This window comes from Fonsecaea erecta, assembly GCF_001651985.1.
Source record: "Fonsecaea erecta strain CBS 125763 chromosome Unknown Scaff3, whole genome shotgun sequence".
Classification (NCBI taxonomy): domain Eukaryota; kingdom Fungi; phylum Ascomycota; class Eurotiomycetes; order Chaetothyriales; family Herpotrichiellaceae; genus Fonsecaea; species Fonsecaea erecta.
The window spans coordinates 3,743,035-3,767,825 of NW_017387246.1; the positions used below are offsets into that span (position 1 = coordinate 3,743,035).

Consider the following 24,791-nt stretch of genomic DNA (forward strand, 5'->3'; position numbering starts at 1 on the left):
CGATTAGGCTACTCGGTACTAGCCAGGAACTCGAACGGCGTCCAAACGGACGGTTTCGAATGCAGATGACAGGGAGCCACCCGGGATTCCGCCGGAGCTGGATTACGACGACGACGCGCCTTCGTCCGATGCCGATCCTGGTACATAGTATGGAGTCTGAACTCTGGAGTACGGGCGACGACGCCTACCACGGCGTGGCCTGGCAATGGCGCGTGCGCCCGATCCTGACATCAAGCACCCAGAAGTCAGATCGTTCTCGCGGAAGGATAGTTGAAGTCTGATTTGAGTCTGTCTTCTCTGCACATGGTCAATGAGACCAGTGGAACATCACTACTATATTTTCGCTTGCGTGAGCTGCCTCCTTAGCTCGAATCGACCGCTCCAGACACATCCTTTCCAATCCTCTGGTGACAGGCGGGCCAGATTTTTCCCAGCTGCCTCAAGGAACACGCCCAGCCGTGCAATGCAAAATCTCCCAAACACTCATATGCTTCCCATAACTTTCGCTCATGTAGCACGTGACACCGTAGAACCCCGTTACACCGTACAGCTCCTTCTTCTCTGTAGATCGTGGATGTAACAAAAATGCAGTTCCTTCCTACCCTGACACCTGAAAATGCAGGGCCCCCCTTTTGGTAATTGTTTAGCGTCCCTGTAAAATGCAGTATTGACTCGCCAAAGCGCCTCGAACCCGTGCATGCATATTGAGACTTTAAGTATCCTCGGACAGTGGAAAAGTGGTATCATCAAATCGAGCATAACGACGTTATCGTGTAGAGTGATGACAAAGGAAATTGGTAAAAAGAGCGCGGCGGGAAAATTGGCGCGCTCTTTTGGATAAGAGGGCAGTCAAAGCTACCGGTCGCCCGATTGATCCGTGTGTTGCTGAGACCACTGCACCTCTTGTTGTCTGTCGACGGGATGCTTCACTTCGTCCGGTCGATCAGCGTTGGCTTGGGCGGGCATAGAGTTGATCATGTCACTGGCCAGGGACTGGGCCACGTAGCTCCGGAGCTCCCGCTCTTCTCTTTCGTCTTCGCGCATCAATTGATGCCGTACGTGCTTGTCCATATTCTCTCGTCGAATTTTGCGGATCTCGTGCATGATCCAAAGCAACACCTCTTCAGAACAGCGGGTCCGCGGAAGATGGTAACGAGAATTGCGAACATATCGGCGGGTGACATCGGTGGCTCCATCGTTGGAGAAGGCGATACAGTAGGCAATCTTGCGGTTCCAGCCTGGAGAGATACTGTGTTAGGAGGGAATCTGGGGAGGCGATTGGGGGATGGCGGGTGCTCACCTTCAGTATACACCCTTGGGTTATCCCACATCTCCTCACAGGGATCGACATGGATCCACCTTCGTTGATGCTCACTATACACTTCGGTCCATACGTGATCTTCACTATTCCACACCCACCGTACACGGGCGCCCGCAGCACGGCACAACATGCTGAAACAGTTGGCGAATTCTCCTGCCCGTCCTCTCCGAGTCTCAAGCAAGGTCCAGACTTCTGAGTACCGGGGAAACCTTTCGAAGGCCTGGCAACCGGGATTTGTGCACTGATAGAGTTCGGTTCTTGTGGCTCCGCGAGCCACTTCGTCCGGTGTGGTGGGTGTCTGCCCTCGAGCAATGGTGGCACCATGACACCTTGAACAGGGAGGATTATTGACGAATGTGAAGAATGAGCGCTTAAACCACCTGGAGACCATGTTAGAGTCTAAGCCGGAAAGAGTACAAGGCTGGGGGAGACGCACCTGAGAAGGGACCTCATAACACAGTCCTGGTAGCCCCATTCTGGTTTGGCATTGTCACCTTTGGAGGCGGCGAGGGCTTTCAGTAGATTATGTTCCTCTTCTGCCTCAACATAGATTCGGTCGATTGGCACGTGTGTTAACGCTTCGTCCAGAAGACCGGGGTTTTCATATTTGACAGGGGTCATGGACAAGGTGAGGAGGAGATTTCGGAATTTCAGCGAAGGGCCATCTTGTGGAGGAGACGGCACGATCGGAAAGCTGCGAAAAGAGGTGTAGGTCGGCGGCTGGTGTTGCGAAGAGCGCGAACTGGGAGCAACGGACGAAGGTGCGGAGTTTGGGGGATGTGCAGTGTGTGACGAGGCGGGAGGTGCGAGATGGGGAGAAGCAGAACGAGGTGTTCTAGCTTGTTCCTCCAGTTCATTTAACCTCCTTGTCCGTAGCAGCTGCTCGAATTGTTTGGAGAGGTCGGCGGCGTTGAAGTCGAACTCGTCGTCGAGAATGCGCGGCCGCGCGTTCCCCGCCATGGCTGCAGAGCGACTCGGTGTTGCAGTCAATGGACCGACGAGGAGGTGAAGTAGGGAGGGAGGAGAAGAGAGAGGCTCAAGGACGAAGTACTCTAGGGCCCGAACAGGAGAGTGGTGAACGTCAATCTGATCTGAGCAAATCAACCTGATACAAGTGACTGTGACAAACTGGCGCAGTCGCCGGAGCACAGCCCGAGTCCAGTTGCCTCGCCACAATCGGAAAGGCAATTGGCGTTCCAGGTATAGCCCATTCACAGCAATGGCAGGGCTGTTACAGAGCAGACAGTGCGAAAAGGGAATATCGACACAGTCTAGAAAAGTGCAAGACGGCAAGGTGCAGTGTATTGTAGTAGTAGAGGAAGAGGAAGAGGCGACAGTGAGGATGGTCAGTAGCAAGAGTGCAGCGGGAGTGGTACGTGGACGCAGATTGCGTGAGCCTCTCCCAGGCAAATGCTTGAGGACCGGCAAGCAGCGAGATGCTAGCCACACCCACACACACTTACTCACAGTGCGTGCGCGTGCAGTTGGCAGCTGGGCGAGCAGCGGTGGGTGACGGGGGATGCTGGAGGTGGCTCTGGGCCACTACCGGGCGCTGGACGGACACAGGATGGCAAGCATGCAGGCCAAGCGGACGTGGAAGGCCGACGTGGACAAGAATGGCCCAGGCAGCAAAAGGAGCCACTCACTGCGACTCTAGCACTGGCAAGCTTTGGCAGGCCCTGGATTGGCCCCCCAAAGCCAAGAGTTGAGGGCCCAAGGCCAATTCTGGGGGATTCGGGCTCCTGCTTCTGGGAGGCTGACGACGACAGCACCCGACAAACACACTGCGCCGCGCGTCCCTAACACTGAACTGTGCGAGCAGCATGAACAGCCCCCCTGATGCGCCCCCTCCCTGGCCAATGGCAACCCCGTCACCTTTGGTTCGGTATTCCGGGCTCCGGCCAATCACTCGCCAAGCTGGCCAGGGCACCCCCGTCCAGTTCCCAGTCACTTTCCACTCTGCCTGCAAAATGAAATGCACCCCAACAGCTTGATCTGGCTTGTTTGCTATTATCTTTCCCTCAAGCACTCGCACGTGTCGATCAAAACTGCATCCACCTACACCGGGCCAAGGACAATGGTACCAACCAGCATGATTAGCGAGAAGAAAATGGAGAAAAGAGAAGGCAGCCGACCCATCAAGATACGACTAATCGTCAACGACCACGCATTCAACTCTTTCGCCTTTTTACCCTCTACATACATACACACCCAATCCTCCGCCACTCCTCTATTCTGGCCCCTCCTGGCCAACCCTGTCCTTCGTCCGATCATCACCGATGCAAACGTGTCAGAGTTACGAACATTGCCCTAAGCTGGCGACCACAGGGGCACCACGGAGCACCAGACACCACCATTCACCAAAGGCGTCTCCTAGCTCGCACGTAATGGCCTTGGCAGTGCTGATGCGCTGCGCATTGCCTATTTCACGACGGGGGATTTCTATCAATCAGATGCCGCGACCAGCTGCAGGCCAAGATCGAAGGGCTGACGCCCATCGTCTGCCATTCGCTCCCTAGGGGCTGCAAAGGGGATCAGGGCCCACGTTTTGACCCTTCTGACGTTTAGACGTTTTTCGATGTTTCGATGCTTAGATGGGCGACGCAACTCCACGGGATCCATCCATTTCTCCCCTTGCATTGATGATTTCCACCCCCGACTACCGCCCATCTCTTGGCATTCGCTAAGCCTGTAACCTCAGGTTTCAAACTTAACTTATCGTTCCCGTCAACACATCCCTTTTACGCCGCCTACTACCTAGCAGAAGGTGTTCCACGCCTTCTTCCACCATGGCCACGTTGCTCGGATCGCTCTTTCCTCTGCCAGAATTTGTTCCAGGTCGAGCTCGCGTCTGCCAGAGACCACGTCAATGTCTTTAACCCGTCGGATCGGAGTCCTCTTCCAAATCTTGAACCCGATGTAGAAGACAATGACGATTGGTGCTGCCAGATAACCTTCGAAGAAGATCTCAGTCCTCTCGGATGATGACATCTCTCGATAACCAATCTATGTCGCGGCAAAAAAAATTGTCAGTCTCGCTGTCTGAACAATTCGACATTTGATGTTCGGGAACAAGGGCAACTCACCGGGGCAAATCCTGTCCAGAATTGGGCGATCAGCACCAAGCAATTGAATAGAAAGCCGATCCATGACCCAATAACGCCTGCTTGAGATTTGTAAGGTAGTTCATCCAGGGTGTGACCGTGGTACTTCCAGGCCTGCCGAAACCGAATGTGGCACAGACAGATTGATCCCCAGGTAAAGATACTTGCCAGACCGCTGATAGCAAACATCCAGTTCCATGCTTCTTGTCTCTGCGACGGCGACAGCGCTACGATATAGCAAAGAGCCCCGAGTGCTGACGAGACGAGGATGGCCACGAGCGGTCTGCCCGTCCGGTCAATATAGCCAAGGATTTTGGGTGCCTGGCCATTATCGGCAAGGGCAGCCATCGTGCGGGATGCACCATATACGGATGCGTTGCCGACGCTCAGAACCGCAATGAGGATAACAGCATTGAAGACCGAAGGCAAGCCTCCGACGCCCGCGTTCTGATCTTTCATCAGTATAAAACATCTCCGACACCGTCGCACACGACTGGAGCAACTTACTTTGATGGCCAGCACGAATGGCGATGTCCAATAATTAGCGTTGCTGCCACTGTTGAGTAGCCGAGGGTCATCCCAGCGAACCAAGCACCCAACAAAGGTCAAGGAAACAATATAAAACTGGTACAGCACCGGTCAGTGAGGGTTGGCACCAATCACGGAGACATCCTTATGTCAGCTTACCAGAACAACCCGCCAGAATACTTGTTTTATGGCAGTGGGAAGCGCCAGACGCGGATTTTCTGCTTCGGCGGCCGCCAAACCGACCAGTTCAGTACCACCAAAGGAGAATGCAGCTGTGACAAAAACCGAGCAGACACCCTTGAAGCCATATGCGAAGGCGCCAGGATTATCCCATGTTTTGGCTCCAAAATAATGCCCGGTAGGCCCGCCGCCAACATCAACGACCAAAGCGAATATGCTGCGCAGCGGCCAGAGTCAGTGCTTGCTCAGTCGAACACCATGAAAAGATAAAACTCACATAAATCCTAAGGTTGCAATAACCTTGATAATTGAAAAGACAAACTCGGCCTCCCCATAACCTTTGACACCAAACAGGTTTATCGAGATAATCACAATATAGAAGATCGTAACCCAGACACAGGGGTTGACGTTACGTGCCCCATGCCAGTAATTCAGGGTTATGGAGGCCGCCATGATTTCGATTGGTAACGTGACCAGCCACTGCAGGCAGTAATTCCAGCCCCTAAACACCGCGTCAGCTCACTAAATATCCTAGATAAAGACCTATATTTCGAGGAGAAGGGATAAAAGGCAGAAGATAGGGTTTTGTAGGGTTGGGCTACGGACATTGCAAACCCCCACGCCGGATCAAGAAATCTCGATGAATATGCGGAATATGAGCCAGCAACCGGAAATCTGTTATGCAGAAATGTCCATATCAGCATGTTGTCGAAGCGGAGAGGAAACGGAGGGCATTGACACGACCCTGCCGCATCTCCTGTCTGGTCTGATTGATCACTTACAAGACAGCCATCTCCCCCAGGGCGTGCACCGTGCAGAAGATCATGATCCCCAGAAGGCAATATGCTAAGACCAGCGCCGCGGGACCGCCTGTGGCCAGAGCCGAGCCCGAACCAACAAAGAGACCGGTTCCTATGGAGCCACCGATGGCAATCATCTGCAAATGGCGCTGCTTGAGCTTCATAGCCAATGCCGGCTGTGCAGGCGGCTGGTTGGGCAGCGGCTTTCCATTGTCGTCGACAAGCAACTCGGAAACGCGGGCGCTGTGAGTGCCAAGGGGTGCGCTTGTTAGCATATTGTTTCATCGTTGACATGTCATACGAGGTGGAAGAAACACACTGGGGATTTTCGCGAAATCCATCGATCACCCGGGCGAAGAAAGACGTCTTCTGCTGGGTGGAGACGATCTGCCCATATTCCTGACCGGAAGTGAGGGATCCGTCGCTGGACTCCTGCTTCTTCTCCACATCAACGTCCATCTTGAGGGCCCTGCAACCTGCTGCTGTTGTGGAAGATATGGAAATAGGATTGTTTGACGGGTCAGAGCGACCACAAACTCAAGCTACTGAGGGACTGGGGTAGGCTGGCAAGTCGTGTCGATCACAAGAGCTTTCAAAAGGAAAGAATCCAACGGCGAGAAACTGGGGAAATACCCAACCTTTTCACCACCGAAGGCATGTAGGGCGATTTCAGAATCTTCTGTTCGGTCGTACAACGGAAGGGGCAAAGACCACACTGATCGAATCCGCCTCCCCAGCCTGGCGGTAACGCGGGACAGCATCTGGACATCATTGAAGGACCCCCCTGTATTCGGGCACGGATCTTGGCTGGGGATTATGTTGTACTGACAAGGCAAAGTCACAACAAGGTCGGGTACCGCTCATTTGTGTACGGATGTCCCGGAAGAAAGATAAGGTATCCGAGAAGAAGACGGGTCTTGCTTGGTGAGCTCTGGTCAAAGAATCGGCTGGACTCAATGGGATCTGCCGAGTGAATGGCCGCAATACAGGTGGATGAGTGATATAGCTCGTGTGGAGATACCTGGGCTTTTTTTCTTTTCATCCTGCACAAGGGGCACGAAAGGTGGTCGCGTAATGGTACGTCCGGAGAGCGAGAGCCTTGTGGGATGAATGCCAATAAGCAAAAGAACAAACTAGGGCGAATTTCCCTTTCCAGCCGCAATACAATGGGTGGTTGTCCATTGGTGCACCTTGCTCGGCGATGGCAAAGAGTTCATGTATGATGATGGCACCAGCGGCAACGGCAGCGGGTCACATCCGTCTGAGGAAGCGATACCCCGAGCCTGGACTGCGGTGTTTTGCATCGTGGGCCTTGGATGTGACCGACATGGGGGTGTCCCGATGGCGTCGATGTCAAGGGTCAATAGAGTAAATATTTGATGCTCGTACAGAACAAGAGGCAAGTCTGTGCATGTGCATATTATGACGGCGGCGACGTTCCCTTTTTTGCTTTCCCTCTTGGTTAGAATCCTAAGTTTCCTATGACATCATCGGATCCCCCCCCACGTCCGACGGCGTCTCACTATGCGAGGCTACGATGCAAGGCTGCGACACTTTCTCTTTTGTATTATGGAAGAAGCACAAAGCATCGCAGTCAGTTTGTCTTATCAGCAAACACTTTCATCATTGAATCAACGACTCTGTGCAGATCCCGCACATGCTTCCCGGCTGAAGTCTGGTCATCAGATGGTGCAGACCCCGAGTCATATTCTTCTTTCGCCTCCTTCTAGAAGGACTCCATTCCATTCTGACACGCATCCCAGACTCGGAACATTGGGGCAAGAGTTGCCTCATACAGGGGAACAGGTAGCAAGGCTGACAATGGGGTCCTTGATCAATTCCTGCTGCTCCCGCTTTACTTGACACGATTTTACCGCCACCATCCACGCATCTCGAAAATCGCCTCCCATGGCTTACGTGACCAGTCAGTGGCATCGATCGTCATTCACAGTTTTTCCTTTTCCTGAAGTTTGGTCGTAGGGTCGAGCAGACTCCTGGAGAAGCAGTATCAAACAAATTCCAGGTCTCCAGTTGACGAGGCCCCTGGAGCCCTGCAAACCCCCCACGCTTATTGCTCAGGTTCCGATTGCCTCCGCTGCAGGTTTGCTCCATATCTGTATCCCTCGCAGGCGTCTGCACCGTCAGCCAAGATTCTGATTAGAAGGGGAGGGTACGCTTAGAAGCAAACACATCCATCCAAGCTCTTTTCTTTCTCGAGATGCGTTGGTGGCATTTGCAAAAATCAATGTTTGTTATTCCTGCACGACATCTGGCCTGTGAGACAGCTCACGCTCTCGATACACCATGAGTCGGTAGCGCGCAGATACTCTGGGTAGGTACTACGACGAATGATGGCGTTGCAGGCTGGCTTTTTCCATTTGTGTCACCCTCGTAGAAAATGCTTGGAACCCTTGCGTGCTGGAGCTTCCGGTGGAGTGCGATCTGCGAAGTGTTGGCTCGTTCCCGGCACTTTGTTTCCTGGCTCTCGCTGCGCCGAAGCGTTCCTGTTGGCACAGTTGCTTCTCTTGTCCTTCTTATCTTTACTGGATCCAGCCATTAGTCCCTTCGTGTTCCCGGCTATCATTGAGTCCAGTTTGTCCAGGGACCAAGGCAGCAGTAAGAAATGGACGAGGACAGCGTGGATATCGTCATCGACAGGGTGGTAAAAGACAAGGGCATCGAGACATTTTGCCCTAAGATACAGAATAGTCACGCAGATGCAGATCGACACGTTCGGGATGGAAATCAGAAGGAGATCCTCGACTGGAGCTGTGGAAGTTTACTGACACCAGCATACCGGATGGAGATGTTCTTTGCACTTCCGACATCGGCAGGCACAAATGATCTTTCTTGAGGTCCCCCTTTTCTTTATATGCCAACATAACGTCTGGCATGATCATGAAGTGTTGCTCTGGATGAACTTTTCAACATTCATTCGCGCTGCACAGCCAGAGAAATAAATCACCCACAAAGAGAAACTTTGCCGAGCTCGAATTATATGTTTGCTCGCACCTCGTTACTTTCTCATTTCGTTCGTTCTTCAGCGCGTCAATCTTCATGTCCCAAGAATTCCTCTGTGTAACCCGACGACATCCAACTGTTGGCGAGCCTGGTCTCTATTTCCCACAAGCCAAAGCACAGATACCAACACCATGACCGCTGCATCTGCATTTCCAAGAGCCACGAAAGATGGGTATGGTCGTTGAGAGAAGTATCGAGCACATTATCCAATCTTCAACCCCAATTTATCCTTCCAAGTTGCAGTCGACGATATCCCAAAGCTCGTTGTGGTGGCGTTGCAGGAAGTCGCTGTTGCCAGTCAACATGTTCAGCTTCAGAACCCGTCGGATCAATAGAGTTCGCAAGCTTTGAAACTCGATGAACAGAGCCTCCAAAGTCTGACTCTCCTCCTTGGTGATCATCTGGGACCTCCGCTTCTGAATCAGCCCCGCAGCTTGACTTGCAATGTCTAGACGCTTCAAAGCTGTCTCCGATAGATCGATTTCGATACCTAGAATATCAATCCAACTCTCCTGCTCTTCGTTCGCGCGACAGACTTCCTCAACAAGCTCTCGAATATGGCCTTTGTTCTGGTCTCCATGGCATACGCTATCCATGTGGATGATATCAAGAGCCCTCCTCTTCAAGTATTTGCATTCATCGTTGCACACGCCTTGTAATCCCCGGAGCACCCGAATGTTTGTGCGGACGATGAACTGAATTATTCCATTTGCCTCCGGATTAGTGAGAAGCTCGAAAAGTGCCTCGACCAGCTCTTCGATTCCCTGTCCGGCTCTTTGCATAGAGAGATGATAATCTTGTTCCACAACTTAGCCATTTGTGAATCGTTTCGTGATGTCTTCACTACGGTCAGGCTCGGCTATTCACTTACCACATCCGTTCAGAGGTTTCAAGAGTGCCTGGCTTGCTTCTCGCGCAACCATGCTCAGGGACTGACCCCACGGCTTACTTGCGAGGGGAAGAGGTTCTTCGTCCATTTCTGTGTGATATTGGCAAAGGCAGCTTTACATGGGAAGAATAGACTCACGTCCGAGGAGCGGGTCGAAGTTGTGGCAAGCGCCCTGTTTCCCATCTGACAAAGTTTTCATCTCGCGTTGGTCTGTCTCTGACTGGAATGAGAAGCGGTTGGCTTGCGACAAGCAGAAATTTGTCACCCACAGTATTGACGGAGTTGAGAACGAGTCTCGCTTTTTTCCGAGGTATGAGATCCTTGGATGTAAGAGCAGTTCAACGCCAAGTGTGATGAGACTGTTGAGCACTGACAATTTGGTGGTTTGAGTTGGTGACTGTCCTGCTTTGGCCATGAGGACCGCCTCAAACTCATCTCGTGCATGGCTTCCTCTTGTGCTTCACACCACCCAAGCACAACCTCTGCGCTCCTGCTGTTCCTGCTGCACTCGCAGACTGGCCAACCACACCCCAAAACTGAGCAGGACAGATCAAGACCTCTCGAGGTTGACGGAGTCACCAAAGCCAGAGAACAATTGGGTCCATGGTTCTAGAAAGCCACGAGCGAACGAAGGCGAAAAAGAATCAAGCCAACTTCCAATTGAAACTCTACGCCAGATGATCCAGACAGGGGCAGTGATGATGTTTTTACACCCCTACAAAGAGGATATCACTTACGACTTAATTGTCACGTATAGAAAGATAGACACCTGACAAAGGTTGTACAAGACGGAAGAACAGACACTGGCGGTAACATCGACACAGCTTCCACATCTCGATCATTCACTAGCAGAACCTCAGTTTTTCGCTGTGCTGTGCGCTGCCTTCCAATCAGATACGTGCTCTTTTTGTCATCATTCCTGCCATGTCCACCGCTTTTATTCTGAGCCTGAGCCATGGGTCGTCGCTGAGACATTCTCTCCCTAACTTTATTCTGTTTCTCAAAGTGGTACGGAATATGCTGGTGAGGATGTCAGCAAAGGAAAATTGACCACGAGTCCGAGGTAAGACCAGGATTGAACGTGACAAGGGGGGTTTGTTACCGTTGGTTCTGCAAGTGGCATTACATGAGGGCCAGGGATCTTTGTCTCTGCCTCCATCCTGGGGTGTCTTGGTCACACTTTTCAACAAGTCAATCAGCTTCTTGTTGCCCAGCGCTTTGATACCGGACTTGATGGCGTCGAGGGTGTCTGTGGCTGGGCCCGAGGGTGCTCGGCTGAAAATATCCAGCGACGCTACTGTCTCTGACGCGGCGGGCGTCTCATACACGACCACGAAGCCAGCTCCTTCGGAGTCATAGCCCCAGCTGATGACCTCATACGTATTGTTCTGCGCTGCGAGGGAGGCCACCGGCACACTGTGGTAGGCACCACCGCCACTGATAGCAGTGTCAAGCGAGTACCCGAAGTAAGTGGCGTTGGGCTTCTGCGTGTCGTTCACGAGCTGGAAGGACGCCAAGTCGGCGAAGTATGTGGCCTCGAGCGCATAGCAGGCGTCATCCGCACAAGGTCGCGTGAGAGTCCAGATGAAGTTCCGAAAGATGTGGTAAAGCTCTTGATTGGAATATGTGATGAACCAGTTCCCCAGAAACCAATTCGGCGGCAGCGGGTCCCATGGCTTTAAAGAGGCCTCGTTGAATGTCGGCGGTGTCCGCAGTTGAATCGGGTGTTTTGGGACCTGATGTGCTTGGAGGAGCGAGAGTGATAGTTCTAGGTTTTTTTCAGGTCAGTGAGCCCCCCTTTCGATCCATATCCAGTGTTGTTGGGCTCTCAAGTCGTGGAGGATCTCCCGGCGATGTGGAATCACATTTTGTTGCAGCAGTCCTTGACGTTGAGGGGATCATATATGAGCAGGCATACCTGGTTGAGGCCCGATACCAGCAGTCAGAGATACCACGGGGAAGCAGACGAAGGCAAGGCCAGCCAAGACAGGCGCGAACCCTTTGAGATGCATTACGACACAATACAAACCAGGTAGGGGACTGATGGCATGAGGCTGTGGACTTGCATCTGCTGCGAAGTGCCCATCCTTATATTCCAATAGCCTCTGGGGATATTAACTGGTGAATATCTAGCCACGCATGTCCTGAGGGGATGCGATCTGCTCGTATACTAAATGCCATTGGGAAGAGCTAGTGCTTATATACTAAAGCGAACGAAGAGCTGGCGCTGACTTTTCGTTTCAGGGGCTGGGCTTCGATATCGTCTCGAAAGGAGGCGATCACCACAGAGAAGGAACAGAAGAAGAGACATGAGGCCCTTTGCAAGCTTCTTCAGACGTCTTGTTCGCTCCTTTCGTCATATATTCATGGGGTTATTTTCCACCGACATCGAGAACTCTCTAAAGTGCAAGAGGGAGGGGCCCATCCTCGATAGCAGGATCCTTTATCTATTTCACCATACCGAGGACATATTCTTCAGCTGCGCCTCAAAAAGGGTGGCCTTAGTTCATTCAACCTTGCAGATAGGCCCCAGGTCTCTCGGGAGCCATGGCGACTGATATGGAAAGGCGATGCTTTTTTTCTTTTTCTTTTTAACAAATGCCGGTTTTGGACACTCAGCTCTTGCTTTCCCTGGTCTAGACGTTCGCTTCAAGCCGCCTAGCCTCGAACGCCTTACGTCGGTATTCATGGGATCAAGTCCCCGTCTCGGTTTCGCCTCGGCATGGCGCGGACAGCGGCAACGTGGTTTCCCTGGACTCCACCTTGCCCTGCAGCGGACCGTGCTGATCCCTAGCAACAGAATGGGGCCTGCCTGATGGGAATTACCCTAGAGAGCAGTGAGTCCGTCTAGTCTAGGATTAGGATACCTGGGGCTGCTGCATATCTACCCCAGAGGACTAATTGTGCTCAAAACTCTAGACCTAATCGCGCAACAGCTGTCCGCGAATGACAGGAAGAAAAGGGGGTGGAAATAGAGGAGGCCCGTCCAGACACCGATACTCCAAAAGAATCCCTCCAACGCCAATCCAGGCCGAATGGTCTCCTCCTACGCGGAGGCCGAGCAGAGAGTGCATGACGCCTACGTGAAGGCCCTCCACGGCGGCACTGTCAAGCCCGCGTCATCAGTCGTCGCTTCTCTGAACTTCGCCCTCTTGATCGGCTGGTTGTTCGTGTCTCCGTCAATATCGGAGCTGTGCTTCCGAAGGTGCCGCCTGCCGGTCTTTCTGTGCATCTCCTATGCCTCGATATGGAACCTGCTATATACCCGCTCGATCGGTGTAGTGGGCAGTATTGGCGTTGGCCTGAACTCAGTGCTGTGCGTTGTGCTCGCTGTCAACTTCATACTTTTGCACGACCCGCGGACCTTCAAGAGGCTGGTCTTGCGATCAGATGGGGGACCATCCGGGGCAGATACGTCCACCGAGCTGGCCCAAGGGCTTGATGCGTGTGACGGACAAGGCCGCAAGCAGCTCCTGGCTTGGGAGCACATGCCAGGGAATCCATGGCGCAGGCTGTTGTGGATTTTGGACCTCATCACCAGCTTCCGCACCGTGCACTGGTCCTGGAGTTCTTCGGCTTCGCCTCCAGATGCTCGCTGGTTGAACAACGACAGTTCATACCGCACAGCTTCAGCCGGCCGGAACCTGTCTCGCTTTCTGGTTGACTACTTCCTCATCGACCTACTCAAGTGCATCATGATTGCAGACCCGTACTTCGTCGGCTATTCCACAAAGCAACCACCGCCTTATTTGTCGCCGTATCTCACGTCCTCAGGGGCGCTGTACACTTATCGCTTGCTTCTCAGCACAGCAGGGATGTACCTAGCGGTCGATCTGGAATATTCAACGGCAGCTCTGGTCCAGGTCAACTTTCTCGGTCCAGGGATACTTGGACTGAATGCGTTGCCCTTCGCGTTTCCCCCCATCTGGGGTAACCCATCCGCTATTCTGCGCAAAGGTCTAAGAGGCTTCTGGGGTCAATGCTGGCACCAATTCTTCAGGATGCACTTTGTTAGCATTGGCGATGCTATGGCGAACATCTTACTAAGGAACGAACACTGGAACCCCTGCAACTATGGAAGTCCTGACAGGAAACCACGTCAAGACCTGAAGCCTTCGAGAGCAAGACATGTGGTTCGGATTGTGACTGTGTTTCTCCTCAGCGGGATATTGCACGCTTGTGCCAGCTATACACTGCTAGGACCTGCGAAGCCTGTCGCAACATTCCTGTTTTTCGCGCTCCAGCCGCTGGGTATGGCGATCCAACACGCATGCTCTCGGCTTTTTGCCGGCAGCTATCTCCCAAGCTTACCAGACCGATGGACAGCAATGATACGTCAAGCTGCAAATGCTGGCTTTACCCTTCTGTGGCTTTGGGGAACCGGTGGCATGTTTTTCGACGACATGGCCAAAGGGGGCATGTGGTTGCTGGAACCCATCCCGGTGAGTTTCATTCGTGGGCTGGGACTCAGCAATTACGACAAAAGGTTCTGGTGCTGGTAGTTTTTAAGGCTTCCCACAACATCTGCCGCGGGTGGTCAACGGCGACTGGAGAGGCAGAGCGATGCTCCTTCTTGACGGCATGCATTTGCCACCCAAAGGCAACCGCACTGATGTGTTTCGGCATGCTGCAGGTTGATACAAACCACAAAAGTCCCGCAAAGTGCAGAATGCGACAACAGCTCGGCACAGAATATCACCAGACAGAGATCGCGTTGCCGACAACGGGTCCTGGATAAGGCGACAGAGCCTGAGAGCAAATTCCGAACCGGATCGTGAGCTGCCCGTAAGTATGGGCAGCTCGTCAAGGATGCATCTTCACGAGCTGTCGACGTGTCCATCGGGAGTTTGCAGCAGGAGGACCGAAAGTGAAAGAGAGCCTGACAAGATCGCTCCAGTCTAAGTCGTGACTGCGTAGGCAGCCGTGGCAGAAGTCTACACTGAGCTGGCTGAAGACGGCGATGCTGACAACGCTGTCGGAATCTGTGAATTCTGGGGACGGAAAGATTCGACTCGGCAAGGCTCTTTGCCCGTGGGCTTCTGGGTCCGAACGCAACGGCACTCGGCACAGTGTATGTACGAAAATGGAACAAATATGAGAGTATTAATTATTACCATCACCGACATACATAGGCATCCCTTCCCTTTCCTTCCCCTCTTTTCTCTTCTATTCCTTATTGCCTACTCTTTTCCATCCTCCCTCCCCCTCCTTCTCAGGCACGGCGCATTCAATCCCACAGAGACGGGACGTAGCCCGGGGAATTCACTACTGCGTGGGACTTTAGTAGACTTGACGAATAAGTAGAATGGGCCATGTGAGACGGGCGTTCAGTCGCACGGAGGTTAGGCTGTGGAGAGGAGAGTATAGCACGGTATTGTACAGCATAGTAGAATAGAGTAGAATGCAATATGATACGAAATAGACTGAATTAAAGCGAGGTAAAGCCAGAGCAAGTAGAGGGGAAGGAAAGACACGTCGCTCGATCGATACATAAATGATCTGCTGTTGGTCAAAAGTCCCTCAGGGGAATGTACATATGTATGCACGTACTGTATGTGATGCTGTCCCCATCTCCCATGGTCTGTCTGTGAATTTGGAGTCTATGGTCTATGACAGACAAAAACACTGCGCTCCAATCGAATCGAATCGACCACCCGCTCGCTATGCACGATTTCACTCCCTCCCTGCCTGCCTGCCTGTCTGCCTTGTGTGCCTGTTGAATGATTGCGGAAATCCAAACCGGTAAGAGAAAGTGAGCGAATGAGTGAGTGGGTGGAGCGCTTATCGGCACACGCATCAAGACGACCACCAGCCCCCCCGTGTCTGAAGCACTCTTCCGGTCAGCACAGAGAGAGCCTCTGTCTGGAAGTCTCTCTCCCTCTCTCGAAATTTCGCCGAACATTGTCGTGGAAATGCCCTCCTCAATCTCAATTCGCCATAAACAAACGAGAAGGCTCTAAGTAATCAAACCACGTGATTTGAATTAGCCGGTCAAGAGGTGTCGGGGCGAGATACATCCATCGAGTCTCGACATCTTATCCGGTGCTTCTCTTTCGAAAGATATGTATGTCTCTGTCCTGTAAATTTTCCCCCTTCCTCTCCACACCACAGGGAACTCATGACTCGTCGATGGTCGGCTTGAACTGGATCCTATCCTCGGGCTTCGACTGGAAGGGCACGCCCAGTTCGAACATCTTGCACAAGACATCTGAAAAGTCCTTGAAAAACAGGTCGCCGTCCTGGGCGTATTTCTCCACCCACCCCTTGAAGATGGGGTCCTTGATCAAGGCAATGTCGGTGGGCAGCATCATCAGACTCTTGGTTGTGGCGTCCTCGTACTGCTTGGGCCCCTTCCACGATCGCCAGCCCCATTTCTCCTCCAGCAGCAGGCGGAAGTAGTCGTTGGTGAAGACGGTCGGCGAGAAGGTCCAAGGGCCATCGAAGCCCGAGCGGTCGGCGTGGCACCGTCCCAAGGCGTGGGCACCGGACAACGCCACCATCTCTTGATCGTTGAAGCCCATCCGTCCGAAGATCGCGCGGATGTGGTCTTGACCCTTGGAGGCGTCGGGCAGGCGGCCGTCCGGCGTGCAGAATGCGACGTCTCTGTCCTGTCGGCCGGGTCTCCAAGGGACAATGGGGCCGTTCATCTCTTGGACGGCACAGACACCGGCAAGGGTCCACAGGTCGGAGTATGTAATCCAGGGGAATTGCGCCTTGATGGGCTCGAGGAAGTCACGGGCGCTCTTCAGGCCGGCGTTGGCACCGTGCTCGGACTCGGGGGCAAATCTCATAGTTGCGCCGTTGCTCCCACCGGTGCCGGTCGCTGCATCATAGGTGCCTGATGCATGCCATGCGAGACGCAGGAGAACCGGACCATAGCTGCCATCGTCATAATCATCTTTCTCCCACAGCTGCTTTGCAATGGCGTTGTAGACTTTCTGGTAATCTTCCGCCGTGGGCTTGAAAACGCCGGCGGATTGTCCTGCGCTGCCCTTTTTCAGAGCCTCGGGGGCACTCTCGAGACGAATCGTCTTGCCCGGTCCGGTCGTGTCTTGAGAGACGAAGTAATAGTAGCCTCCTGCGAGAGCGGCCGCAGCTGCTACACTGCCATAGATGGCGGTGGTGTTTGAGGATTTGGGGGTCGACTCAGAAGAGTAGTGGCGTCGGGAGGATTGCTGGAAGAAATGTTTTGCCGCAGCATTGGATCTTGGGGTGCGGGCGGCGAGGCGCAGGGACGAGGTGGCTGAAGCTGTGCTGCGTGCGACAGCCTTGGAGAAGGTACGGGAAGCCGTTGCAGTAGCCATTTGGGTGATGCAATTAGTTGTTCAGTGTCCAGAAGCAGTGAGAGTCTCCGGTTAGGTGTTTCAAGGACAGACAGAGAAGGAGAGGAGGATGAAAAGAGCAGACGGAGCAAGATATAGAAACGAGCGGAAGAGTCAGAACTTGCCCGAAGAGGCTATCGACGGCGAGACCTGCTAGGCAAATTGGTGGGAGTCGGGCGAGGCTGAATAATGGGCACTCTGCGACTGGACTGCACGCCAATCCGCTGCTGTCGGATGAAACGAAAGCTGGACGACCCACCGAAAAGGAGTGACTGAGGCGGAAGACGAGAAGGAGAAGTGGGAACGAAAGTGCACACACGGGTGGCGGAACGGGGAATAAAGAGGTGGGCAAGAAAAAAAAATCACCCAAAAGTCATGAGATTTTTCTTTATCAAAGGGCGTTGCTGAGTCTGACGTCGACGTTATCAGTAGCGACGGCGCTAGCGCACTTCAGCGTCACTTAGTGCCATTTGGCGAGACTTTAAATGTTACTTAATCGCCGTTTAGCAGCCCATGCAGCCAATAGAACGCCGTCACTCACACCACGCTCGGTCAGCCTTATCCGGGCTTGGCAGGGGAGACTGGATGCGTGGGACGCTCATCACGGCAATGGGCGGCCAAGTGGTTCCGTCAATTTCTCGTGGATCAAAGGATCCAACACGAAAAGCACGTCTTTCTCCGTCAGATTTCGCAACTCTCAAGGCTGGGTCCCGTGTCTCGCTGTCCTTTGCCTGATGAAGAATAGTTTTGGATTTTCTCGGTGTCTATTTCCTTTCTGGGTACTCTCGGGGAACATGCCACTTTTGCTCTCCAAAGTGAGTCTTTTCAGTGCCACTCAAAGACGACCAATGTACATACATACAGTCCGTGTATTGAGAGACTGATCGTGTGTGCATGGTCATGACACATAGGCTAGTACAGCTGTGGCTCCCTTGTTCCGGCTTGCAGCTTCCCTAGCCTTGCATCGCAAAGATAAATACTTGTACATCAACGAACGACCTTTTGCCCGTATGGCCACAGACTGATCGCCCTGGACATGAACCCTGGTCACAAGGTCACCGTGACTCTGAGAGAGTTGTCACAATTCTCAGTGTGCCTCCACTTTGAAAAAAAGGGCGTCAAAGACCTCGGAAGCCTGTTTCGTGCCGAGAAGGACGCTACCCTTGGACTTTGCTCGTTTCTTAATGTCTGTAGACATGACAGCTGCCCGCCCCAGAACGGCATCTTTCTCTCCCTGCAGCTTCTTGTCGATTTCCGCGATATGCTGCGTGAGTTCCTGGTCGCTCGGCAGGTACATCAACCCCTGAGTCCAGCTGACACTGCCCTCTCGATGTTTATGTTCCCAGTGCATCTGAAGGCGGTCCATGGCAGTTTTCTGCTTACGTCTTGCACTGATGCCGGGACGCCTGTCATCCACCTCACATATTCCACATTGGAACTTGAGCTCGATGCCTGGATTGACCGTGGCCAGGTCATCCAAGCATTCCCAGAATGCGGACAACGGCGGTTCTGTCGTATGCTTCTGAGCATAAAGGTCAAGTGCGTACCTCAACGCGATCTTCATCTGACAACGGCCATCAAGCCGCACCCCGTACAGTTGCTGAGCCGCGTAAACCAAGTTCGGGCCGAAGGCATCGGCTGCATGCTGTTGCTTCAGAGGCTGTCGTCCATGAAACGCCGACACCCTCAAACGTGCCGGCAATGGGGTGAATTCGGTAGGACCTGTCGGGCTCCAAGCGCCCAATTGCGTGAGATCTTGATGACGAGGCACAAGAGGCAGGTTCCTCGGCCAGGCAACCGTGTACCAGGGGAACTTGTACTCGACTCCACCCTCCCGTGGAGACAAACCAGACATGTCGTTCACAGGGTGCGGTGTGGCGAATTGGTAATACTCCAGCCCTTTGCCCACTTGCCTGGCATGGGTTTGAAGAATGTGTTCAAATCCCTCCACGAAAGACCATGTGCGGATATGGTCCTTTCGCTGACAACCCTGGCATTTCAGACTCTGAAGCACAATCCTGCCTCGTTCCGAATGCGGTTGGACGTGTCTTTCTATCACATCCTTCACAATCATGCGGGCGTCGTCCAGGCTGAGACGGTATGGTCCGGTGGTTCCGTCGAAATTGAAGCCCATGGGGCGGTTCTCCAGTGTGCTGTAGGTCTCAAAAACATTCCTCAGGCACAGGAGCAAAAGATCCTCGTCGGCAACACCATCGTTGACGCATCGGACAAACTCCGCGTGCGCCAGTTGTAGCACAAACTTTTGCTCCGGCTGGTACGAGCGCGGGACGGCTTCTTTTCCACCGCGATGCGCATCGAGTAGCCTAAAAAGCCGGACTTGCGGGACAGTCTCCAGAAATTCGGATTCCATCAATCTCTCAAAGTCCTCCACATATTGTGCCTGCATTCTGTACGGTTCGATTTTGAGCCGGAGGCTCTCCCACGAGCGTGGTGTGGGGTCTGATCCAACCTTGAGGTTTCCTGTAAACGCTGCCATTTTCCAGAGGATCTTGCGGTCGATGGGTGGCGATAGCTCTGCGGCACGTGCTTCAAAGTATTCGATTCTTCGTTGTCGCCAAGCTTGGGACTTGGACCCCTGTACCGTCTTCGTGTACTCCTTCAACCACGCCTCAATTTTGTTCACCTCGGCCATGTACTCCATTGTTTCCCTATGGATCTTGCGTGCCCACGCCATCATTGCAGTGTGTGTCGCACCTGAAACCCTGAACTTCCAGTATTCGCTTTCAATTTTGGCATAGGATGTCTTCAAAAAAGCGAACTTCCCACTATGTTGTCCCCAGTCGTGTGCTTCGGTGTCTACGGGGCATGAATGCGAGTCACGGCGGCTAAACAGACAGACATTGTCAGCGCACAAAAACCTGGACCCTGGTGTCAAGTGGACACTTACCCGTCGCTGGATACGAGCGGAAGCAGTTGCCACAGAGCACGTCCGTCTCCCGGAGGTACGTGGTCTCTTATCGCGGGCAGTCTATGCCGACGATGGTGCGCGAGGTCATTCTCCTGTGACTCTTAGCGTCGGCGTCACGACAGACGCGGGCAGACGATGGCTTACGGTGGCTGTTTTCTTGTTGAAACAATTCGGGCACAAACGAGCCTGAAAAGTCCAATGAACCTTTGAGGTCCGATCCACATGACAGCCCTTGCTCTGGCAGCCACGACCAGCCAGGAGCTCAACATATTGTTTTTCTGAAAGCCCCTTGGGGCATTCAGGCATGTCCACACCATAATGGTTGATTCTGCTCTTCCTCCAGATGGCAGAATTATCGGAAAGAAGGTTGTAGAAAAACCGGTTGAGTGTTTTTGCCTCCAGCAGGAATTTAGGCTCACAGAAGCTGAGCACATCAACCCAAACGCCTGCGTGGACCTGTTCAGAGTTTTGTAGTGGTTTGCTCGGATGCAGAATCGGGCGTCTGGGCCGCAGTGGTTGCTGGTGAGGTCTTGGTGTGGTCACTGGGGTTGTCTCCCGCGCTGCAACCGGATTGATACTTGGCTCCTCGCCATGCTGCATGCTCTCTATTGTATTAACAATGAAGATTGAATGGCGGGCCGTGTTGGTGTTGGAGGCCACAGTCCGCTCTGGGAGCGTGGACTGTGGGCCTTGATACCTGGACATCATCGTCTGAGGGGAGAGTGGTTCCTGAAATTGGTTGGCAGGAAACACAGGCCCAAGAACCTGAGGAGAGAAGTCACCGACATGGTCAAACTGTGCTGATAGTGGCAGTGCTGGCGGATCTTCATGCTTGCGTTTGCCCAGGACTGGGGCGGGTGATGAGGGCATCCGGAACCAAGGAGGGGGAGGATAGTATGGATTCATGGCTGGCTGTGATCAAGAGTGAGAAGGAGAAGTAGGAGAAGTTGGAAAGTGTCAGCTAGGAAAGAAGCAGTGATGATGAGATGAAGGCAGTAGCTGAGTACGGGCAGATGAAAAAACCGTCGTGAGGGGCAATATCCTGTGCCCTAACGCCGAGCATCGTCCTGACCGTCTATTGTCCTGCCTAGTGTCGCGTCGTCGAGCAGCCATGGGACTGTGCTTGTTCTTCCTGGTGCGGTCAGTGTGATACGGTGTGAAGGGTTGAGACACGCAACGTGAGTGTGCCCGAGATGATAGTAAGAGAGGCCAGAGACGGAGGACGCCCCAGTCGCCCAATGGCCGAGACGCCTCAATGCCCAGAAACAGGGCCACTAGACCTGAACAAGAGTACATGATGACTTGCTGTTTTATTCTGGGGGATGGCGACGGGCGATTGTCCTCTTCCATCTGCCATGGATAGTGGCGTGGGGGCATCAAGGGCAGCGACGGGGTGGTAATGCGGCGTGCCTAAAGCATCCTCTCCCGGCAGCGCGGGCTGCCCAGTTAGGTATAGCACCCACAAGGCCACCGCGTCAGAGCCTACAAGAGCCCCTTAGGGATAGATAATGACTACAAAAGGCCGCCCAGATCGCCCATCTCCCGGCTCAGCCCGCATCGTATTGGAACTTCTAGAACTGCGCCAACACCACCATCAGCAACTAGGCTTGCAGGTTGGCACGTTATCGACATCTGCCCTTTCTGGGTAATTCATCAAGCAAGCAGCAAGATACGCAGAGAAATCCGCAGTGGCAAGGTGATGGCTCCGAAAACCGGACATTGGCGGCTATCCACTACTGCTATCATACTGCCAGCGACGGCAACTCACGGCCAGAGTTGAACTGGCACACTGGTCTATCTCAAGATGACAAACTGAAGAACCTGCCATGGCCGACGAGCAACCTGCACGAGGATGCAGTGATGGGCTCACTAGGCCTACCGAGCATAACCGAGTGCCAGCTGGCGTCAGGGTCTCTTTTCTTCGTCCCCGTCATCTTCTCCTCCTCTCTCTTCCTCCTCCCTCCTCTCTCCGCCCTCCACTTATCGACCACCGATCATCCACTCCTCCCCCGGGCTTATCGGTCTCTAGCCGGGCCATTAGCCATCTCGGGCCCCTCTGGCTTGCGGGGCAGACGCCACTGCTAAGCTTGTTTAAGCATAACGGGTGGTTTCCCCCTCCACGGCCTCTAGCCCTCTAGGCCTCTAGGTGGACAAGTCGCCTATGGCTTGTTTTCCCCAGCCCATGGCGCGCTCTGGGTTCGGCCAAGCCGCCCGTCTGAACCACTCAAACCCAGTTGTTGACAAAATTCGATGTTGCATCCACGACCAGAAGCCTGTGGTCAATCTACCCTCTGTGTGAGAACCCCACCGCTCGCCAAAGAGAGTATGAGCTCCAGAGAACAGAATTGCCCCTCGCTTCGGACAAAGCTCCTGTTCTTGTCCCTGCGGCTGCCAAAGCCGGCTTTTGCAGGGCTCGCTGGAACTCTACAAAGAGACCCGCTGCCCTCCTAGAGACGCATTTCGATCTTCTACTCTTCCCCGGATTTTCGGCATCGCACCCCATCCCCATAAATCGTTGTCGTCGTTGTCCTCGTCGCCATCATGCGGTTCGATATAGACGGGTCCAGTAAGTTTGCTGCTGACAATACCACATCGTTGCTCCACCTAACCATTGTAATAGGTGAAAAGGCCCAGCACACATACAATGACACGAATGGCCTGGGCGACAACCAGATGGGCTATGATCCAGATCTGGCCCATCCAGCTGCCGGCTACAGAGACGGCGAGATAGCTGTGTTGCCCCCAGGAGTCTCCGAACGGAAACTCATCACCAGAATCGACATGCGCATTATTCCTGTGCTGTCAATCATGTACCTCTTGGCTTTCCTGGATCGGACCAACGTCGCCAATGCCGCCATCTTTGGCCTTCAGAAAGACCTTGGGCTGAGTGGCACGCAGTACAGCACTGCCTTGACCATCTTCTTTGTCCCCTACGTCGTCTTTGAGATCCCGTCCAACATCATCCTGAAGAGACTCCGGCCCCATGTGTGGCTCTCCATCTGCATGTTTGGCTTTGGCTTGGTTACCATCTGTCAAGGTCTAGTCCAAGGGTACGGTGGATTCCTTACCACCCGATTCTTCCTGGGCTTCTTCGAGACAGGCATGTTTCCCGGTGCATTCTATCTTATTGGTATGTGGTACAAGAGACACGAAGCACAGAAGAGATATACCTTCTTCTTTGCCAGTACCACTCTTGCGGGGGCTTTCGGTGGCTTGCTCGCCTCGGCCATTGGCAAAATGAACGGCATGGAGGGCTATCTCGGTTGGAGATGGGTTTTCATCCTGGAAGGATGTCTTACTTGTGTGGTCTCTTTCGTCTGGTTCTTCGCAATCCCGGATTTTCCTGAAGACGCGAAGTGGTTGACGGACGCCGAGCGCGAGTACATCAAGGCTCGGCTTCGAGATGACCAGGGCAAGTCGGCCATCGACCGACGCATCACCGTCAAGGACGTCATCAACTGCTTCAAGGACTACAAGATCATCGTGGGCGGTTTCATGTATTTTGGCTTGATTGTGCCCGGTAGGTGGACCTGACCGTCCTGGCTAAGGGAACGCCACAACTGACAAATGGTGCAGCCTACAGCTACGCTTACTTTGCGCCCACCATCATCAAGTCGTATGGATACAGCGCCATTCAGACCCAACTGCACTCGGTCCCTCCGTGGGCGGCAGCATTCGGATGGAGCATGCTCACGGCCGCGCTTTCGGATCGATTTCGCCACCGTTTCCTGTTCGCAATGTTCAATATTTGCATTGCCATTGCGGGCTTTGCCATCCTCATGACCGTGCACCACAACACTGACTTGGAATACGGAGCGCTGTTCATGATCACGTCGGGTACATACAGTGCCATGCCCATCATTGTGTGCTGGTTCTCGATGAACCTCGGCGGTCACCATCGCCGAGCGGTGGGCACAGCGTGGCAGATTGGATTTGGTAACATTGGAGGTGAGTTGGCTGATGGGTCTACGAGTGTCATAACGAGATACTGACTTGTGATGTCTCAGGTATTATCGCGAGTTACAGCTTCGAGGCGACCGACGTAAAGACCTTCTTCCACAAGGGCTACAGCATCTGCATGGGCTTCATCTGCCTGAGCGCCGTCTCTTGTGTCATCTACTTCCTGGCTTGCCTGACCCAGAATCGAAACAAGGAGAAGACGCACGACGTCGGACTGACGGAGTACGAGAAGACAGAATTGGGGGATATGAGTCCAGACTACCGCTACATGCTGTAGTGGGTTCGCGCGTGTGCTGCCCTCGTCGGTATCCATCCTGAGATAGGAGGGAAGAAGGTGACTGACTGACTAACTGACTACCTACATACCTGTGTGACATTGTGCAAGAAAGAGGTCGATAGGGGACAAGCAAATTTACGAGCCAAGATCACGGCCCAAAGTAAAGATGGGTTGTTGTGTAGCGGATACGAAATGTACGCCTTGCTTGCATATACCTACAGTAGTACCTCGTACCGTGGACACTAATAGCGCAGATGGAAATCCTAAACGATCACAATGGCCCCTCCCGGTTCCGGGACCTATTCCGCCTCTCTCCAGTATCATCTCGTTCGAGTCATCCACGAGACCACCGTGACCACTAAGAACCCCCATTCAAAGCCTGTCCATAGAAGGTTTACCTGTGGTGTGCACTCGTCCGGAGAAAGAAAATAGAGCCACTAAGGGAGCTACTAGGGTTGCA

General features: G+C 53.4%; 8 protein-coding genes across 8 annotated transcripts; 2 read left to right on the top strand and 6 right to left on the bottom strand.

Moving 5' to 3' along the window:
* Positions 1-855: 855 nt before the first annotated feature.
* On the bottom strand, positions 856-2,281 carry AYL99_04609 (hypothetical protein; the record flags this gene model as incomplete). The annotated part of the gene is made up of 3 exons (XM_018836123.1): positions 856-1,238; positions 1,301-1,701; positions 1,758-2,281. The coding sequence occupies 3 exons, from the start codon at positions 2,279-2,281 to the stop codon at positions 856-858; spliced, it is 1,308 nt and encodes a 435-aa protein (XP_018695773.1).
* Positions 2,282-4,078: 1,797 nt separating this feature from the next.
* Positions 4,079-6,392, bottom strand: AYL99_04610 (hypothetical protein; the record flags this gene model as incomplete). The annotated part of the gene is made up of 7 exons (XM_018836124.1): positions 4,079-4,327; positions 4,408-4,872; positions 4,933-5,049; positions 5,113-5,350; positions 5,411-5,635; positions 5,916-6,176; positions 6,253-6,392. 7 exons carry the CDS (start codon positions 6,390-6,392, stop codon positions 4,079-4,081), a joined length of 1,695 nt encoding a protein of 564 aa, XP_018695774.1.
* A 2,786-nt stretch (positions 6,393-9,178) lies between these two features.
* On the bottom strand, positions 9,179-9,931 carry AYL99_04611 (hypothetical protein; the record flags this gene model as incomplete). The annotated part of the gene is made up of 2 exons (XM_018836125.1): positions 9,179-9,762; positions 9,826-9,931. 2 exons carry the CDS (start codon positions 9,929-9,931, stop codon positions 9,179-9,181), a joined length of 690 nt encoding a protein of 229 aa, XP_018695775.1.
* Positions 9,932-10,843: 912 nt separating this feature from the next.
* On the bottom strand, positions 10,844-11,855 carry AYL99_04612 (hypothetical protein; the record flags this gene model as incomplete). Its single annotated transcript, XM_018836126.1, has 3 exons — positions 10,844-10,863; positions 10,970-11,611; positions 11,762-11,855. 3 exons carry the CDS (start codon positions 11,853-11,855, stop codon positions 10,844-10,846), a joined length of 756 nt encoding a protein of 251 aa, XP_018695776.1.
* A 1,023-nt stretch (positions 11,856-12,878) lies between these two features.
* Positions 12,879-14,345, top strand: AYL99_04613 (hypothetical protein; the record flags this gene model as incomplete). Its single annotated transcript, XM_018836127.1, has 1 exon — positions 12,879-14,345. One exon carries the CDS (start codon positions 12,879-12,881, stop codon positions 14,343-14,345), a length of 1,467 nt encoding a protein of 488 aa, XP_018695777.1.
* A 1,614-nt stretch (positions 14,346-15,959) lies between these two features.
* Positions 15,960-17,147, bottom strand: AYL99_04614 (hypothetical protein; the record flags this gene model as incomplete). Its single annotated transcript, XM_018836128.1, has 1 exon — positions 15,960-17,147. The coding sequence occupies one exon, from the start codon at positions 17,145-17,147 to the stop codon at positions 15,960-15,962; it is 1,188 nt and encodes a 395-aa protein (XP_018695778.1).
* Positions 17,148-18,252: 1,105 nt separating this feature from the next.
* Positions 18,253-21,000, bottom strand: AYL99_04615 (hypothetical protein; the record flags this gene model as incomplete). The annotated part of the gene is made up of 3 exons (XM_018836129.1): positions 18,253-20,011; positions 20,074-20,186; positions 20,239-21,000. The coding sequence occupies 3 exons, from the start codon at positions 20,998-21,000 to the stop codon at positions 18,253-18,255; spliced, it is 2,634 nt and encodes an 877-aa protein (XP_018695779.1).
* Positions 21,001-22,635: 1,635 nt separating this feature from the next.
* Positions 22,636-24,331, top strand: AYL99_04616 (hypothetical protein; the record flags this gene model as incomplete). The annotated part of the gene is made up of 4 exons (XM_018836130.1): positions 22,636-22,660; positions 22,715-23,614; positions 23,671-24,042; positions 24,102-24,331. The coding sequence occupies 4 exons, from the start codon at positions 22,636-22,638 to the stop codon at positions 24,329-24,331; spliced, it is 1,527 nt and encodes a 508-aa protein (XP_018695780.1).
* Positions 24,332-24,791: the final 460 nt, after the last annotated feature.